The 18,105-nt window shown below is 37.7% G+C and overlaps 1 protein-coding gene across 4 annotated transcripts in view; it reads right to left on the bottom strand.

Annotated features, from left to right (window-relative positions):
• Positions 1 to 439: 439 nt before the first annotated feature.
• Positions 440 to 18,105, bottom strand: part of LOC107676703 (pleckstrin homology domain-containing family G member 3-like) — an 81,194-nt gene continuing 63,528 nt past the window's right edge. The window contains exons 8-20 of one of the 4 annotated variants that reach the window (XM_016471344.1): positions 13,286 to 13,417; positions 12,976 to 13,158; positions 12,694 to 12,786; positions 9,419 to 9,505; positions 9,292 to 9,325; positions 9,095 to 9,190; positions 8,964 to 9,023; positions 8,460 to 8,470; positions 7,186 to 7,536; positions 4,669 to 4,776; positions 2,857 to 4,405; positions 1,532 to 2,488; positions 440 to 1,429 (exon numbers count right to left, since the gene is read on the bottom strand). In XM_016471344.1, the coding sequence (XP_016326830.1) occupies positions 1,548 to 2,488; positions 2,857 to 4,405; positions 4,669 to 4,776; positions 7,186 to 7,536; positions 8,460 to 8,470; positions 8,964 to 9,023; positions 9,095 to 9,190; positions 9,292 to 9,325; positions 9,419 to 9,505; positions 12,694 to 12,786; positions 12,976 to 13,158; positions 13,286 to 13,417 (3,645 nt within the window). In that variant the 3' untranslated portion in view covers positions 440 to 1,429; positions 1,532 to 1,547. The remainder of the gene's footprint in view (positions 1,430 to 1,531; positions 2,489 to 2,856; positions 4,406 to 4,668; positions 4,777 to 7,185; positions 7,537 to 8,459; positions 8,471 to 8,963; positions 9,024 to 9,094; positions 9,191 to 9,291; positions 9,326 to 9,418; positions 9,506 to 12,693; positions 12,787 to 12,975; positions 13,159 to 13,285; positions 13,418 to 18,105) is intronic. The other 3 variants (XM_016471345.1, XM_016471346.1, XM_016471347.1) reach the window with 3 other exon arrangements.

The raw sequence follows: 18,105 nt of genomic DNA, 5'->3' as shown, positions 1-18,105 counted from the left end.
ATTATAATCAGTAATTATGTCCCCACTGGATGCAACAAATGCCTAGTTTGTAACGGGTTTTCATGTTTTTTGTTTCGTCGCTCCGGCCGGGACACGGCATCAACAGTATGGCGAGGGGCGTAACATTTCTGTCACACGCTTGAGGTATTTTTGTAAAAATCGACGCGTTTCAAAAAGGCGGGGCATAGAGGAGAAACAATAATGTACAGTATGTGGAAAATAATGTTTTTTTTTACTTTAAACCGCATAAACACATTTCATTACACCAAATACACAAAATAATGTTCTTTTTAGCAGCATCATATGACCCCTTTAAAAGGAGTCATAAATGCTGTTGGTTTGACTATATAAGAGTTGCATTAGATAAAACAACACTTTGCTCTTGAGGCCTAAAGACCACAGTTATTTACATGGGACATTAAAAAAATATGTGCAAGTCTGCAAGTTGAATTTTCTTTGGTTTTATTATGGAGTGAATTTTCACTTTCACAAGTATTCATTGATGCATTTGTAGTAAGTCAGACAGAGATGGAATCTATAGAATCTTAATAAATAATGAGACGCAGTGATCTGTTATCATGGGCTGCTAAACCAACAGTGTTTCAGATGCTAAAACATGTAGGGTTAATATTTATCTTGTAACTTTGACATTCCCCAAAACCTGATGTTAAATCTGATTTGTTGTGAAGACCACAACAAATCTTAAAATAAGCTCAAGTAACATCATTGGTGTAAGCTTAAGAAAATCATTAAAACCATCATTTTTGAACATTTGGATCCAGTCTCCTGGACAAAAGGCATCTATGCCTAAATCCATTAATCAAAGACTAGGTTTAGGTACAAAGGAAAAAACCCTTTGTCCCATGCCTGACATCAACTAAAAAAACTTGAAAATGTCTTTGTTAAAAGTAAAATAATCCTTTTCAAGTGGCCTGTTACATTTAGAGTTTAGCCGAATTACACTAATCTGCCAGGGCTTATTTTGTAGTATAAACTTGACTTTATCCCTTGCTAAATAAATCTTTAGATCAAATATGACATTAATTGAAATACCTTACCCAAAATGTATAAATATTTATAAACAAGTATGTCATTTATGTAAAATGACTACCAAATACATATATGTATATCTACTATATCAAGTATGTAAATGGTACAACAGAAAGAATGCATGTACAACAAAAAATGTACAACAATATTTACACTTTCTGCCTGACATTCAGACCATTAAAAATCCACAGGTTTCTCGATATCAGTAGGCTACATGATCATACAGTGTGCAAAATACCAGTAAAATAGCATGCAAAATGTAAAGAATATTAGTTTTGAGGTTTAAATTCACCAGAAGAGTTCTCTGTTTTATCCTTCCTGGTCTGTGGAGCCATTAGAGGTGACTTCAGCATGATATGTGCTGCCCATACATATTTGTCTTCAGTGTTGAAAACATAAAAGAAGAGAGAAATTAAAGAAGCAAGTATTTCACAGCCAATTTTCAATTTTCGGAAATTTCTGAAACATACAATAGATGTACCTTAAAACAAGTGATTTTATCTTATGTTTTGGAATTTTTCTCGGAGATTCTTGACAACACTGTGTTGACTAGAATCAGCCCTTTTCTCAGAATCCAGTACATTTTTAACAGCATTGTCTAAGTGTTCACTATAGGATGAAGCTTTCTCAATTTTTTTGCACCTCTCAATCTTAGGTAACTGTTCTGTCTTAGATCCTCCATCTTCCCTCAAACGGTATTCCTCTGACTCCTGATATGCCCGACAGCGGTCAATGACAGCCATGATTGAGATCTTCTCACGAGATGTTGGCGAACGAATTTGGATGTAGCTGTCATCTGTTCCATCTGTTGTTATTTCCTGTTTCTTGCGCTCTTGTGTAGGCTGGTCCATCTCTACTGGCGGTGTAACCTCAGGTACTTTCTCAACCACAATTATATTCTCCTCATTTGAAAGGGTAGCTTGAGCGGAGATAAAGAAGCCACTGCTGGCATTTTTACTCTGAAGACTCTGCAGATCACTCAAGTACAAACTACTAAATTTTTGGTCCAGACAACCTGCACGCTGGGTCTGAGTCAGCAATTCTCCTGTATCCCTTCCTGGATAAAACTTGTAAACTGAAGAGTCTGTGGAACCATTAGAGGCGACTAAGCGGCTAGAAGAGCAGCTAGAATGTCTTCTAGAACTGCCGTCAAACATCCTTTCTTCCACAGAATGACTTTGGCCTACTGGTGGCTGAGCAGACGAGCTTCTGAGGTGTGCATATTTTGAACAAAGCTCACGAACATCTGGCCAGTTGAAGTTCTCAGGTGGTGGACTAAGAGGACTCCTGGAATGGGACAGGTGTGGGGACAAGACCTTTGGGCTACTGGCAGAATTAGAAGTGTAGTCTGGGCTGGGAGTCATAACCTGGGCCTTTTGATCCCCATCGTAATCAGGCTGGTCATATGGAAACATGGAGAGCATCAAGTCTGCTTTACCTGTTAATCAAAATGCCAAATGTAAGTGGAGCAGCGAAACATAAGATAATGTTATGTTTGAATATACAAAATATTAAAAATGTAATAACACAAAGCAGAATTTCTGCAACTAATTAAAATTTGAAGAAATATTTTGAAAAATAGATGTCAACCACATATGACAAGCAGAATTTAAGGTTATATCGGTCCCAGTTGCTTATACTGTAGTTAGCTCCATTGTGGCATGGGACACTAACTTGTCACAGTCCAATCAATGAATGTTGAAATATGTTGTGTTATGGAAATAAAATTAGTTGAAAATGCTGTTTCATATCATTTAACTTTTTTATCATAAAGATATGATAATAGTCAAATAGTATTCATGTTACCTTTGGTCTCCTTCTCTGGCTTTTCTTCCAACACCGAAAGCAGGTTTCTCTTAGCCAACCATGTATCTCCTGACTCCTGACTCCTCTGTCTCAACATTGGTTGTGTGCACTTAATGCGTTGACTGTATTTCCTTGCCAGACTGAAAACTTTGTTTTGGGATGAATCTGCATCTTCAGCTGACTGATTTCCTGTTTCTCTATCCTCTTCAGTTTCTGCTCTCAACTGGATAACTCGAGGGGCTAGAGCTCTAAGGGGTCTTCCTTCATCCTCCCATTGTCTGGGTCTGATGACATCATTCTCACTGGCTGCACAGTTTTCCTTCTCCTTAAAAGGTAATGGTGTAGAGGACTCCTCTCTGATAGTGCTCAGGTCTAAATCTTCAAATATAATCAATCCATCGCTGCCTTTGGCTTCTGTCTTTCTTCTCTGGCTTGGATCCTTCCTGGAGAGGCTGGGACTGGTCCCTCTAAAATAAGGACTTTCTCTGGGCCTCAGTTCTTTGAAGTCCCCTTGACATCTAGTGACCTCTTTCTCCATATCTTGCCAGACTTTGATCATCTCAGAGGAGGGATGGAAAACCTCTTCCTCATGACTCCCATCTATAGACTGAGGTTTAATGGAACTATCTACATCAGAGTCAAACAGGTCTCCGTTTTCGTCATGCCTAGTAAAACCCGTGTAAGCACTGATAACAGGTTGTTCCAGGGAGGCTGGATTTGCATTGGTCTCTGATAGAGCCGATGTAAGCAAGAGAGATTCTGTGAGTGTGGTATGAGCTTTAACAGGTCCAGATGTACTGGTGGTCTTCTCTAGGGCAAGGCCTTTATCTTTAGGAATGCTGTTAAAACGACTAACAGAATTTCTAACAAGTCCACTTGGAATGTAAGTGAGGCTCTCTCTACGCTTTAGGCTAAATGTAGCATCCTGGTGTTCTGCATTCTCATAGTAGCTCCTAATCTTGTCAATGAGTAGTTGGTCTTGCCTGGAAAGCACTGAATCCCTTCTTCTGTCAAAAAGACTGTCCTCCCCTGATGACCCGATCATGAAGTTTGCTGATGCAAGGGCTTCCTGGGTCAGTGGAATTCCATGCGACTCAGAGCAGGTGGTAGCAAGGTGATGTTGACGCTCATGGGCATCTCCTAGACTTAGAGTGCTCCCGGTCCTGCTGGGTAGACGTGGAGATACGCAACCAAGGGAGCGCATTTCATCTGTGCTGATGCTACTACGCCGTGCGCTACAGACAAAGTGTTCAGCAATGGTGCTGGCCTTATCAAGCACAGATGATGGTAGGATGCTAGTGGAGTCTGGTTTCTCTTCTACATCCTCCTCTTCCTCTGAAGAATCACCAGGAGTGTCTTCCTGCTGTAACAGAGATGAGGCCTCTTCTTTAGAACCTTTCCAATCATCTTTGTCTTTTGCAGACTCGAGATCCGGAATATCTGGGACCTGTTTGTCCATCTCTATGGACTCTGGATCACAAAACACATCTGGCTTCAATTTCTCAGTGGAACCCCAGTAAGAGGCTATTTCCAGGTTTTGTGATTTGTCCTTGAGTGTAAGAAGGGAAAATCAAGATACAGTTATAAGCTAATTTCGTTGATCTCTGGGTTTGTTTCAAATACAGCTGGGTATTGCCAACAACCTCATGATACAATACATATATCAAAGTTCAAAACATTGGTTAGATAACCTGTTACTTACTAAAGCAACTTACAATCAGTAAGTAGAATTTTAGTCCTATGGGTAAAGTACTAACACTAATACACTTATGCTAGCATAATAAATTAAACAATTTTAATTAAACAACTCACCTGTTCCGAGATATATTTTTCATTCATAAGATATGCCTCCACCTGTTCAACTAATGGGCCATTTTCTTGTTTAAAATTGTTCCCAGTGTCCTCACACCCCACTGCATCCTAAAATAAAAACATGTAATTTTTTTTTAGAATTTAGGGGTGTTTGACAAAAACAATTAACTTTAAATATATGCCTAAGAATATTTACAGTGTTATATAAGCAATATCAAATAGTATCAAATAGTATAACAATTATTCAGATACCTTTAGATTAAGTTCATTAGCAAAGCCCAGATGAAATCAGCAGACTTTTTCCATGCTGATAACATTTATTAAAAATGTGTTAATGTTCAAAATGTTTAAATGACATTTCTAACAAAATGTGTTAAACAGGACTGCAGTTTTATTGACGGGTGAAAGCACAATCAAATTAGGTAAGAAAAATGAATGAACACACAAAGGGTGGAGAATATGTAGAACTTTGTGAATGATGTGAAAATCTGTGGAGCTTTCTGAATAATTCTGTGCACACAGATTCCATCTGGGCTTGGTCATTAGTTCAGAAGTACTTTCAAAATAACAGATCTTAACAGAACTGATAGTACTGCAGTTTTATTAGTTAATGCAAGTTAACTAATAGTTAAGAGTTATGTTAATGTGATGAATAGAACAACTGTTATTACATACACATCTTAGTTAACATGTTTGAATTAAAATCAACATTGAACATTTGAAACAATTATGTAAACTGGGGTATGATATGGAAAGCGAGTGCTCACCATGTCCTAACCAGACAACGAAATAAAGCGACATGCAATAAAAGGTATCTCATACATTTTAAAGAGTTTTTGTCCTAGAGCCACACACACACACACACACACACACACACACACACACACACACACACACACACACAAATCTCACTGAACATGAAGTAACACTCATGTACACTGCTGCTTGAAAGTTTGTAAACCCTTTAGAATTTTCTATATTTCTGCATTAATATGACCTGTCCTAGAGACACACACACACACACACACACACACACACACACACACACACACACACACACACACAAATCTCACTGAACATGAAGTAACACTCATGTACAGTGCTGCTTGAAAGTTTGTAAACCCTTTAGAATTTTCTATATTTCTGCATTAATATGACCCAAAAGATTATCAGATTTTCAAATCCTGAAAGCTTTCGACCCAATCAAACAATTGAGACAAAAATATATATAATTTCTGGTGAAGCCTCACATTAGTCATAATATAGTCAAGGTACATGTTCTTTAGCTGTACATTCCTCAGTTGCATTAGTGTGTTATTCTGTATCATAGTACTTGCAAACAGAGAGAACAGATCTGACTGTCACATCGCATCCTATTTACATGTTAAATGTGCATAGACAAAATTATTTGTCACTAGAATCTTGTTGTATCATGCCTGGTTAGACATGGTGTTACCAGTGGAGCCTCAAGGAAATTTTGAATGCAGTGGCCAGAGTGGTACAGCATGCACGAATAAATAAATAAAGGGTTAACCTGAAATTATTTCAAGGATCTAGTTCTATTTGATCTAACCCATACAATTTTTTTTCTTTGATGTATGGTCACATTAAATATTTTTGAGTTTGATAACATGATTGTAGTATTCTAGAAAGAAGAGGAAATTATCGTTCTTGACTTTAAAAATTAAAACAAATTGTATTTGGAAGATGCACATCATCATCAAAAAAAACCCCCACAAAAAAACCCCCACAACTTTTCTCTTTATAGTTACAGAGAGATAAACAGTTTGGATTGAACTGGGGAGACCAGCACTAAAAAGCATTGCTTTTACAAGGGAAATAATAAAACATGGTGAAATGTTTTATACATGCTTGTGAGTTTTGACCCTTATTAAATTCAAAAAGTGATCCTCCTACGAACATGCAGTACGATTAAAGTTGCTAATGCAAGTAAACTGAGAGTGGAGTATGAAAAGGAAATTCGAAGTGAACTATTTGATCCATGTTTGATAATATTTTGCTGGATTAAGAAATTAAACACTTTAGTGTCAGTTTTGTTTTTTGATGTTCTTAAAAATTTGAGAACCAACATTCTCTACAAGTCAAAATCCTGCTCTTCAATAAAGCTATTATTACTGTTTTGAATGCAGAGAAAAATCTGAAACAATAAAAAAAGAGTGAACATTTATCAATGTTTATCATATAACACTCATAACACTGTTGCTAGATGTCAATAGAGTGAAATTCAGCAATACAGTAAATGTAATCATTAGTACTGTATATGCATAATGTGATGAACAGTAAAAAAGGTAACTACTTGTTAGAATTTGTTTAGTTCTTCTATCATTGCGGGATGCTCTACAAAGTTAGCTTCTGCTTATGCATTGTTAGCTGTTAGTGAATTGAGGCATTCTGTGAGAGCACATGCAACATGGCGGGAGGTTTGGCAGACATGCAGGTCATGTTGCAGGTCAGGTTGGGGTATGATAGAATCCCCTTGGTGGCAGAGAACCTCACCGTTGTGAAGTCCATGGAAAGCAAAGCTCTGGCTCTATAGTGCCAGCAGGAAATGGCAGCCAACATTGAACTGGCAAAGTCAGCTACCTGGTTGTCCTCCATTAGAATATCGTCAGAGTCACTTCCCTCTCCTTCTGCTTCATCCCCATCCTTTTGCATTAATCTGGCCTTCAGAGACGGCGAGCTATGGATGGGCTCCTCATTATCACTGGGAATCAGGGCTTCAGGAGAGTATTCTTCTTGTGCAACAGGCTTCTCAGCTGAAGACTCACATAAGCCATGAGTGCTTACGCTGGCAGAGGCTTGTAAAGGCCACCTGTCAACGTCCAATGCCCCCTCACTGTCAGAATGCTGGGGCATGAAGTCACAAAGATTTCTTCTTAAGAGATATAAGGACATGACCCAAATCAAGAAAAAAAGATTATCTCTTTGACCTCACTCTAAACACAGATACGGGTAGTAACATGCTACATTTACTCCGATACATTTACTCAAGTAACTTTTTTAAAAATGTACTTTCTGAAGTAGGTTCAATAATGGGTGCTTTCACTTTAAGGCCCATTCACACCAAGATCGATAATGTCAATTTTAATGCTCAAGTTCTTTAAAGCAGGATTAAATTCTGATTGGCCGTCACTGTTTTTATCATTCATCAGCTTCTAATAATTCCACTGATATTGTTCCTCCTTGTTATTGACATAGTTGTGGTGTGGAGTTCCCTATTTTCATAGAATTAGAAACATTATTAAAACTAATTTAGTTATTGTTATATTTATTGTCCTTGGTGTGAACGGGCCTTTGCATTGGGCAATGTTCCAATATTTTGACACACCATTTCTCACGCATGCACAGAGAAACATCCTTTATGTCATACATGTAATTGTCTTCACCATGATCAGTTCATCATCATTATCTTGCTTGCTCCTAATCAGATTATTAACTCACTACCCGAGTGAACTTTCTCTTTTTTTACTCTTACCTTATTATAATGATTACTTTTACTACTCCTTGAGTATTGTATTTTATTTGTTTTTATTTGTACTTTTACCCACCCCTGTCTTCAGCACTTCAACAGTCTTGTGGATCACAAAATAAACAACACATCAAATAAAAATAACATAATTTGTACACGTCTGCTTGTCATCTTATATTAACAAATGTGTGGTTTCTATTATTTCTTTGTGGGTTTTTATATATTGTCTTTGTGGTTTTGTATAGTAACCACATGTAACTGAATTTTAAATATTCCTTTGGTTGATTTAACTGCTTCTTACCTTTAGTATTACTGAAGAATTCAGCCAGACACCAGATCAGCCAGATAAAAGAAAAAGATTGTTAGTAAATTTGAAGGCAGATTATTTTGTACAGGATACATTTTTATCAACAATGTTTATAATTTTGTTCCAAACCATTTCTGTGAAATATGTGAAATACAAATGGTATACAGTGGGGTCCAGATACATTATTTTCTTTTATTTTAATTTTTCCCCTTTTAAATACTAAAAATGTAAGATCATTTGTGGCATTTTGTAGAATTTTTTGTTTTCACTTTCAGATTTCAGACATTCAGATTTTTTTGTTTAATTTTCCAGTTAAACATTCTGCTTAAATTAAAATTAAGTTAATAATAACATTTAAAGGTCTTACTACAAAAGAGAATGAAAAATGTACTGTATCATTATTACACGCCAGCAGCTAAGACTTATGACATTTTTATTTAAAACATCAGACAATATCTTTACTTAAAGTTGAAACAGAATGGACACATAGAGATTTACCTTCAGCGTTCTTTAGGATCTCTTCAGATGGTTCTGTTGGAAGATGAAGTAGTAGACCATCTTTGTGAAATTGGAAAAGGTCAGTTTAAAAAATTAGTTAATAAGTTAAGAGCAAGACATTGGGAACCTACCTGACTGTCTCCGGCCTTGTCTAGAGTTAGAAAAGTCCTCTGACTGGCATGACACAGACTTTTTGAGTCTCTCAGGGCTGTACCTATACTTTTTGTCTGAAAAAAAGTTGCCGTCAAAACAGGCCCAAGACAATTTTTTTTACATAATTAAAAAATTATTGTATGAAATATGTTCATGAGTGGTTGGAAATATTTACAAATAGAATCCATCTCCAAGATTGCTTCCTTTGCCTAAAAGAGAAACACCAAATAAGTGTCTGTCCAAATTAATTTGAGATATTTTTAAATACAAAACCTAGTAATAGTTTTTTATTCATTACATACCTTTTGTGGTATCACAGCCTGATGATTCTCTAGAATGAGCCGTTTAATATGATGAGCCCATAATTTTTTCTCCTCCACCGTCCTAGCCTAATGAAAAGAAGATACTGTATTACAGGAGTTGTATAAACATAAATATATATATATTATATATAAAATATATATATACACAAGGAGTAACTTCTATAACATACAAGGAGTAACTCCATTTTGAAGAATTTTCATACAGTGACAGCTCACAGTGAGCGTGAGCTTTCAGGATCCAAAAAGAACACCAGAAAAGTGGTCCATACAACACAATACATGTGGTTATTTTAAGTCTTCTGAAGCCATAGAATAGTTTTGTGTTACAAACAGCAAAATAATTTTTTTGCACTCCAATCAAATATGGCATGTTGAATGTTAGAGAGCTACAGTGAAAGTGGAGTAACATGTGACATATAAAAGATAACTTCCAAGAGTCATTGTATGGCAAGAGCTGCGTAAAGCTTCTTTAAAGCCCCCCTGTAGTAACTAATTTTATTCCTTAAAACTCATCTTTGATAATCAAAATGTCATATTTAAACGTTTTTACTGTGTAAATAATTTCTTCATTCATTAAAATGACTTGAATATAACTCTATACCCTTGCCTCATTTAGTATATGTGGAGCCATAAATATGCACATTAGCCTCAACTTAATCACACCAGCTCAGACTACCGGCTCCTTTTTACTTGGTTAATTGATGTAGTAAACACTACACAAGTGGCAATATTGGATTAATTTGTTGAATGAATTAATTCTGGAGAAGAAGAGGAAGAGTGAATTTTACAGGGTTGTATACAAGGTCATATAATAATAATAATAATAATAAAACATTTATTTTGTATAGCAATTAAAAAAAAAAACTTTCTCAAAGCACTTTACACAAAAGCAAGCACAACATTGAAAAACATTACACTTTAAATATAACAAACAACAAAAATTACAAAATAGAACAGATAATCAAGTAAAAGCAATTCTGAAATAAAATGTTTTAAGATGACATTTAAAAATGCCTAATGAATTTGCATCCCTAATGTCAGCCGAGTGAGAATTCCACAGTTTTGGAGCATAGGATGAAAAGGTCCTATCACCCCTAGGACAAAGCCACGTTTTAGGGAAAAACGTAAAGACCAGAGTGAGAAGATCGCAAGTTAGTGGTGTGCAAAGGCAATAGAAGTTTGGCCAAATACTGTATTGCCAGATCATACAAAGCCTTGTACGTCAGCATAAGGATATTTAAATTGACAGGAAGCCAATGCAAAGATGCCAAAATAGTGTTATATGGTCACCAACCATGGCCCCACGATTCTAGCTACTAAGTTTTGCAAATATTGTAGTTTATTAAGGGTAAGAGAGGATTTAGACACACCAACAAGGACAACGTTACAGTAGTCAATGCGCTAGAAAACAAAAGTTAATCAACCTTTCGGCAAAAGAAAAGGACAGCATAGGCCATAAATGTGCATTAAGGAGGTCTTAAAGGGATAGTTCACACAAAAATGAAAATTGTATGTTTATCTGCTTACCCCCAGGGCATCCAAGATGTAGGTGACTTTGTTTCTTCAGTAGAACACATATGATGATTTTTAACAAAATCTATGAGAGTAAAAAAAAAACTCTCGATCGAAGCGATCGGTTTGTGCCAGAAACCGAAAAGTATTTTTATAATTTTTTACCTCTAATACACCACTATGTCCAACTGTCTCCGATCGTTTCGTGTCTTAGGACATCAATGTGTCGTCACGAGCCGCAGGGTTTAATTTGGATTTGTCTGTGCATGTATTTTTTACTCTCATAGATTTTGTTACCATTGCCATGCATTATACGACTGATAGACTGCAACGGTTGGAGTTAAAAATCATCATATGTGTTCTACTGAAGAAACAAAGTCACCTACATCTTGGATGCCCTGGGGGTAAGCAGATAAACATCACATTTTCATTTTTGGGTGAACTATCCCTTTAACAGTGTACAAAAGCTCAAATGACAGGCTGGCATCAAAGAGGACTTCAAGATTTTTTTTGTTTACTTTGTAACTCAAAGGCAATACCATCAACTGAAAAAGCTATAGAGCCAGCATTACGCAGCTGATGGGGAGAGCCAAAGAGCATTTAAACAGAAAATTATTAGGCATGCATATCCATAATCTCAAAAATAGGGTTGAAAAGATGAGAAACATCCACAAATTTACCTGGTTTTGAATGTATATCAATCTTAGTGTCATCAGAATAAAAGTGATATTTAAGGTCAAGAGATCTTAAAAGCTGGCCAAGTGGGAAAATATAAAAAGCAAGGGATGAAGAACTGAGCCCTGTGGGACACCAGTAAGGACAGGATAGGACCTCTGATCTGTAATCATCCATAAAAACGAATTGACTGCGATTAGTAAAATAAGACCTGAACCAGTCTAGGGCAGTCTCTGATACATCAAAGAGTCAAGACAATTAAGTAATAGCATATGATCAACTGTGTCAAATGCTGAACCAGGATCCAAGAAAATAAGAATTGACAGAGATCTAGAGTCAAATGCTAATAACAAGTCAATGGTAACTTTAACCAAAGCTGTCTATGCAATTTCAGACACCCAGATTGGTGAGGCTCAAAATGTTATCAACCATTAAATGATTATGCAGTTGGGACGTAACAACACCCTCTAAAATTTTAGCCAAAAAAGGCCTTTTTTTATCACTAAAAAAAGGCCTTTTTTGGCTAAAGGCTTTTTTTGGCACAGAAGGACACAAACAGGTAATGCATTTTATGTATCACTCTCTACAACGTTGGACATGTACAGTAATGGTAATTGATACCATTAGCCTTTGGGTAGACTATGCTATCAAACAGCTATAATGTGTTGCTATTGTTACACAAACCATGTTCCCGTTCGGGATCTCAGATAGCTACCTCCTAATTATCAACATCCTTAGGTAGAAACGCTCCACAGTTAACGGGACCATGGTTACATGTTTCTGACAATAGGAAATGGGCTGTTTCAAACCTTTGGTACACTGCAGTTTTAAGGAGAAAAAGCTCAGCAATGATGTTGACTAATGAATTTGCACATGGTTAGCATTGTAAGCATATTAAAAACATCAGATAGACATGAAAACAATGTTTTTGTAGAATAATGGAATACATGTTTGCAACAACACAGCAATGAGAAAATAATGGCAGAAATTTAATTTTTTTGCAGAACTATTTCTTTATGAATAAAATATTTGTATTTATGTAAAGGCACTAATAATTGAAGACACACCTGGACAGAATGAGGTTGTTTGGGATGTTTGTAATGAGTGACACTGAAGCACAGAGAATCCTTGGCACTCTCAATCAACATAAGCGTTGAGCACTGCGGTAAGGAAAGAGAAACAAGAGAGAAAACAATGGTGGCTTCACCAAACAAAAGGCATTACCTCTTATTCACCTCTTATAATTCATAAGAGGTAAAGGCTTCACCTTTACATTAGTGCTGACTGTTCAGACTATAAATGAATAAAAAAAGTACTTCTCTATGAACAGATAACAGATAAAGTCATACCGAGATGTGTGTCTTATAGACGTAATGTTCTCCTCTGTGTTTGGTGATAAGGAGCATGCGGTCAAAGAGAAAGAGTGTACGTTCATTCTTGGCACGATGGACACGAAAGGTGCCCTCGAGAACCAATTCTCCATATGTGGTCAGATCAGGTCCCTTCCAGTTTATGAGCAGAGACTGGACCTCCTGAGATAGATTATGGAGGTACAGAGATCATGTATTGGTTCATATCTTCACTAAACATGGCGAGTACATAAACAAGAGCCGTGAAACATGCTCATAACACAAATTATTTGTGTGTTCGCGAGCTCACCTGAAGACGGACTGCATGTTCATGTTTTCTCTTCATGTCGTTTATATACCACGCAACACCAGTCATAGTGTATATGGCCTCCTCCACCACCTCATAACCCTCCTCCTCTGGATCAAAGTGCTTGGCAATCTCCTACAATATAAAGAACACATCCAAATAAATCCAAAATTGTTTATTGCATAAAAGCAACAAAAATCATGAAATCAACCATGATATTTTTTAACATGACCTTGAACTGTATAAGGCCAACAATATTCACAATTATTTACATTACAGGCTGAATATAAACATTTTGTAAATGCATTAGCTGACGTATGATTTCTTCCCAAGTATCATACTCTATTACCAAGTGATCAATGGATTTCCAGAAAAATACTGTAGAGTATCGGTTCTCAATCTTTTTGACTCCAAGGCCCCCATTGTCCACAACAATATTTGAAGGTCCCATATCTTTTCCAGTTGTTTGTAATTTACTGGACAAAGATTAAGGGGATTCCCACAAATATCCAGATTTTCTTTGGGAATCCTGGTTCTTCAATTAACAACAGTTGTTGAGGGGGGTAAATAGAAATAAGGAATATCTTGATTTTTAATTCTTTTAGCTTTTTTAATTTATATGGTTGTTGTTGTTTTTCATTTGACAATTTTAGGTAATCTTGAGGCCCCCATGGAAGTTTACTGAGGCCCCCTAGTGGGCCCCACTACAGAATCACTGCTGTAGAGTTTGATTAAATGCACAGCCTTTGAAGTTTGAAGTCAACAACAAACAAGGTTGGCAGTGTTTTTCCCTTTTAAGTGTTCCTTTTAAAATTAAGACTATTTTTTTTTTATTTTGCTATCCTCAATTATACCAATGCACATTTATACAGTTATTTTGCAATTAATTATGTGCATTTAGTATTTTTACCCCTGTTGTCCATAACCAAAAATATGGAAACCGAGGAAGAGAGGAAAGAAGGGTGCAGACCAAAGACTGAGGAAGCAGCATCTCAGAAGGATTCCTTTGCCGACTATCGTAATGGCAAACATCCAGTCTCTAAGGAATAAAATCGATGAACTGCAAGCCACTGTACATGTTCACCACGCATACAGAGAGGCCTGCATTTTGGCCTTTACAGAGACTTGGCTGAAAGCTCAAGACAGCGACTCCATTTGAACTATTAATGGCTTTGGGACTCCTCTGCGAACCGATCGAGATTCAGTGATTACAGGTAAAAGTCAAGGAGGCGGTGTTTGTCTATACATTAATAAAAGGTGGTGCAATTCAGTAATCGTAAGAGAAACATTGTGCACCCGAGACATTGAACTGCTTTCTGTGTCATTACGGCCATTTTATTTACCTCGAGAATTCTCTCAAATTTTTGTTACGGTGGTGTACATTCACCCTAAAGCAAATTAGGCTAAAGTGAAGGAGACTGTTGAACGTATTGTTTCTAAGTCGCAAAATGTTTCCCCTGATGCCCCTAATTTTATCATGGGGGATTTTAACCATTGCTCTTTGAAACACATTCAGCGAAATTTTCAACAGTATGTCACCTGTGCAACACGATTTACCAAGACTTTGGACTTGTGTTATGGTTCTGTCAGAGGTGCATATAAGTCTATTAGTAATCCACCATTGGGGCTGTCTGACCATAACACTGTGTTTTTAATTCCTGTGTATAAAACAGTTTTAAAGAAGTATAAGGCTGAAACCAAATCTATCAGGAAATGGTCTGTGGATTCATCTTTAGCATTGCAAGGATGTTTTGATTGCACAAATTGGGAAGTTTTTGAAAACTCATGTTCTGATATTGATGAATTAACAGAGGTTGTAAGTAGTTACATACATTTTTGTGAGGCTATGCTTATCCCTCAAAAAACTGTGCGAACTTTTGCTAATACAAAACCATGGATAACTAAATCTATAAAGTGTCTTATGATTGAAAGAAACAAGGCATTTCATGCAGGTGACTTGGAAAGGAAGTATGATTTGCAAAAACAAATAAAGTGTGAAATTAGGAGTGCTAAAAATAAGTACAAGGAGAAAGTAGAGGTTTCTACTGTGCATTGTGTCTCTTCCTTAAGAAAAAGGCAGTGATTTTCCCTACTTACATTCCATTAGGTCGTAAATGTATCTGGTGTCAGGGTTGCCATGGTAACCAGGGGGGGCCTGGTGTCGTTGCAGACATCCTGGCATCCAGTTTATTGGGTGAGGGGACTGTGACGATTTGTTAATCTAATGAATAACTGATTTGTTAAATCAAATGAAAAATTGTGTGTTTGATTGGTCCAGACGCTACACATACTATAACTGGATCCAAGAGTAAAAGTAATGCCCCCATAAAATTGGTTGGTTATCAATCCGATATACAGCTGGCACAAGAATTGAATACTTTTTATACTAGATTTGATGTGGAGGATTTTACTAGTGAAATGAATGTGCTTAGGAATGAAATTATGTGTAATATGGAGTGTAAATTTTTTAATCAGCAGGATGTTATAAACGTTTTTAAAAAGAGTAAGGTGGGAAAATCCTCTGGACCAGATATCTAAATGATTTTAGACCTGTTGCTCTGACATCATTTGTGATGAAATGTTTTGAGAAATTTGTAAGGGATGAACTTTTATTGAAAACTCAAAGTCATTTAGATCCATTGCAGTTTGCTTACCAGGCTAGAAGAGGAGTTGAGGATGCCTCATCCACCCTGTTAAATATGATTATGAAACATTTGGAGGGAAGTAAAACCCATGTTAGATTGCTCTTTGTAGATTTTTCGTCAGCTTTTAATACTATTCAGCCCCATGTTTTAGTAAAGAAATTAATTTCAGAGTAAATTAGAATTTAAGATAGTGGGGTGGTTATTAGATTTTTTAAGTGATAGAATGCAGAGAGTGAGAGTAAACAGCACCTTCTCAGATACCCTTATTACGTCAACAGGCTCTCCTCAAGGATGTGCTCTCTCGCCCTTGCTCTACATTTTATATACTAGCGATTGTGTGAGTAAACACACAGACAGGTTCATTTTAAAATTTGCTGATGATACTGTTATTGTTAGTTTGTTGACCGGGGATGAGAATTGTTATGGTCCAATGCTGAATGATTTTATGACATGGTGCGATAGTGCCTTCTTGCAAGTAAACATAAAAAAGACCAAAGATATGGTAATTGATTTTAGATTCAGTCCTTCGTCTCCTCAACCAACTAGAGTAAAAGGTCAAATGGTGGAATGGGCCAGCAGTTACAAGTACCTTGGGCTTATTATTGATAATAAATTACATTTCGATACTCATGTTGAAGCAGTATGCAAAAAAGGCCAGCAACGGTTACACCGTCTTCGGAGGCTCTCTACTTTTAGTATCAGTAGGACTCTTATGACCATGTATTATAAATCTTATATTGAATCGGTACTTTGCTTCTCTATATGCTGTTGGTATGGTAACGTAAATGTTAAACATCGAAATTCTTTGAATGGCATTGTTAACCAAGGTAGTAAGATTATTGGCATTAAGCAGACTGGGTTATCAAATAGCTTTGATCGGTTTGTCTTAAAGAAAGTTAGAGCTATTCTTGCAGATTGTACTCATCCACTGTTCCAGGAGTTTAAAATGCTTCCTTCTGGTAAACTTTATAATACGCCTAAACTTAAAAGCAATCGGTATAGACATTCTTTTATTCCCACTGCTGTAAGGCTTTTAAATTTGTAGGATGTCAGAATGTTGTGTTTGCTGTTTGTGTGCTTTGTATGATATTGTGGCAAGGGGGGCGTGGTTCAGCGAAGTCTGCAGTGGGAGAGAGGGTCTGGAGACGAGCGGTGATTAATTAGGTCAAGTGCAAAATGATGAACACCTGTGTCTGATTGCAGTAATTGGCCTGGAGAGACCGGTTAAAAAGGCAGACTGGAGAACGTGGAGGAGAGAGAGACGGGGACTCGTGGGCATCGCTCAGCCAGAGAGAGAAAACCTGAGGGACTGAATTTATGCCACTGGCAGTGTGTGAACGTGCTGGAAGCGCTACTTTTGTTTTTGTTCAAGTTTGAGTTACTAAATAAAGATGCACAAGTCTCCAAACGCCCACCTGGCTCACTTCCTTCCTTCCTCCTTACGAACATCTGCCCCGGCCCTGCCAGCCCACATGCCGTTGAACAAGTTGGGACCGCAGGATGATCTGGAGGCCGTCGTCGACCTCTTTGAGAGGACCGCGGAGGCATGTGGGTGGCCCCGGACGAACTGGCCAGTGCGTCTCATCCTGCTGCTTTCAGGGGAGGCACAGATGGCTGCGCAACAGCTGCCAGTTCAAAACCTCCTGGTCTACGACGACCTCAAGCGAGCCATCCTCCAGCGGGTCGGCCTGAACCCCGAACAACACTGTCAGCGTTTCAGATCACTGGAGCTGGGGGAACATGGCCGGCCCTTCGTGATGGCTCAGCAGCTGCGGGACGCGTGCTGCAAATGGCTGTTGGCTGGGGGAAGCGACGTTGACCAGATCATCGACCGTGTGGTGCTGGAACAGTTCGTCGCGCGGTTGCCAGATCCGGGTCCCGGATGCCCCACAGGCTGCCCCCGATCAAGCCGGCCTGTACCAAATACCTGAGTATTAAGGGGGGTACTTATTGGGCTCTGGTGGACTCAGGATGTAACCAAACCTTAGAACGGTCAGCACGGGGCCATCGCTTTGCATTAGTCCTCGTGGATTATGCAACGCGATATCCTGAGGCAGTGGCGCTCCACATTTCCGCAAAAAGTGTGGCAGAGGCCCTGTTTTGTATAATCTCCCGAGTGGGGATCCCGAAAGAGATCCTCACTGACCAAGGCACGGCGTTTATGTCACGTACAATACG

Source organism: Sinocyclocheilus anshuiensis, unplaced genomic scaffold, assembly GCF_001515605.1.
Source record: "Sinocyclocheilus anshuiensis isolate Anshui unplaced genomic scaffold, SAMN03320099.WGS_v1.1 scaffold468, whole genome shotgun sequence".
NCBI classification, from domain to species: domain Eukaryota; kingdom Metazoa; phylum Chordata; class Actinopteri; order Cypriniformes; family Cyprinidae; genus Sinocyclocheilus; species Sinocyclocheilus anshuiensis.
The sequence above is the reverse complement of the archived record's forward strand: the minus strand, read 5'-3'. Positions and strand labels throughout refer to the sequence as shown.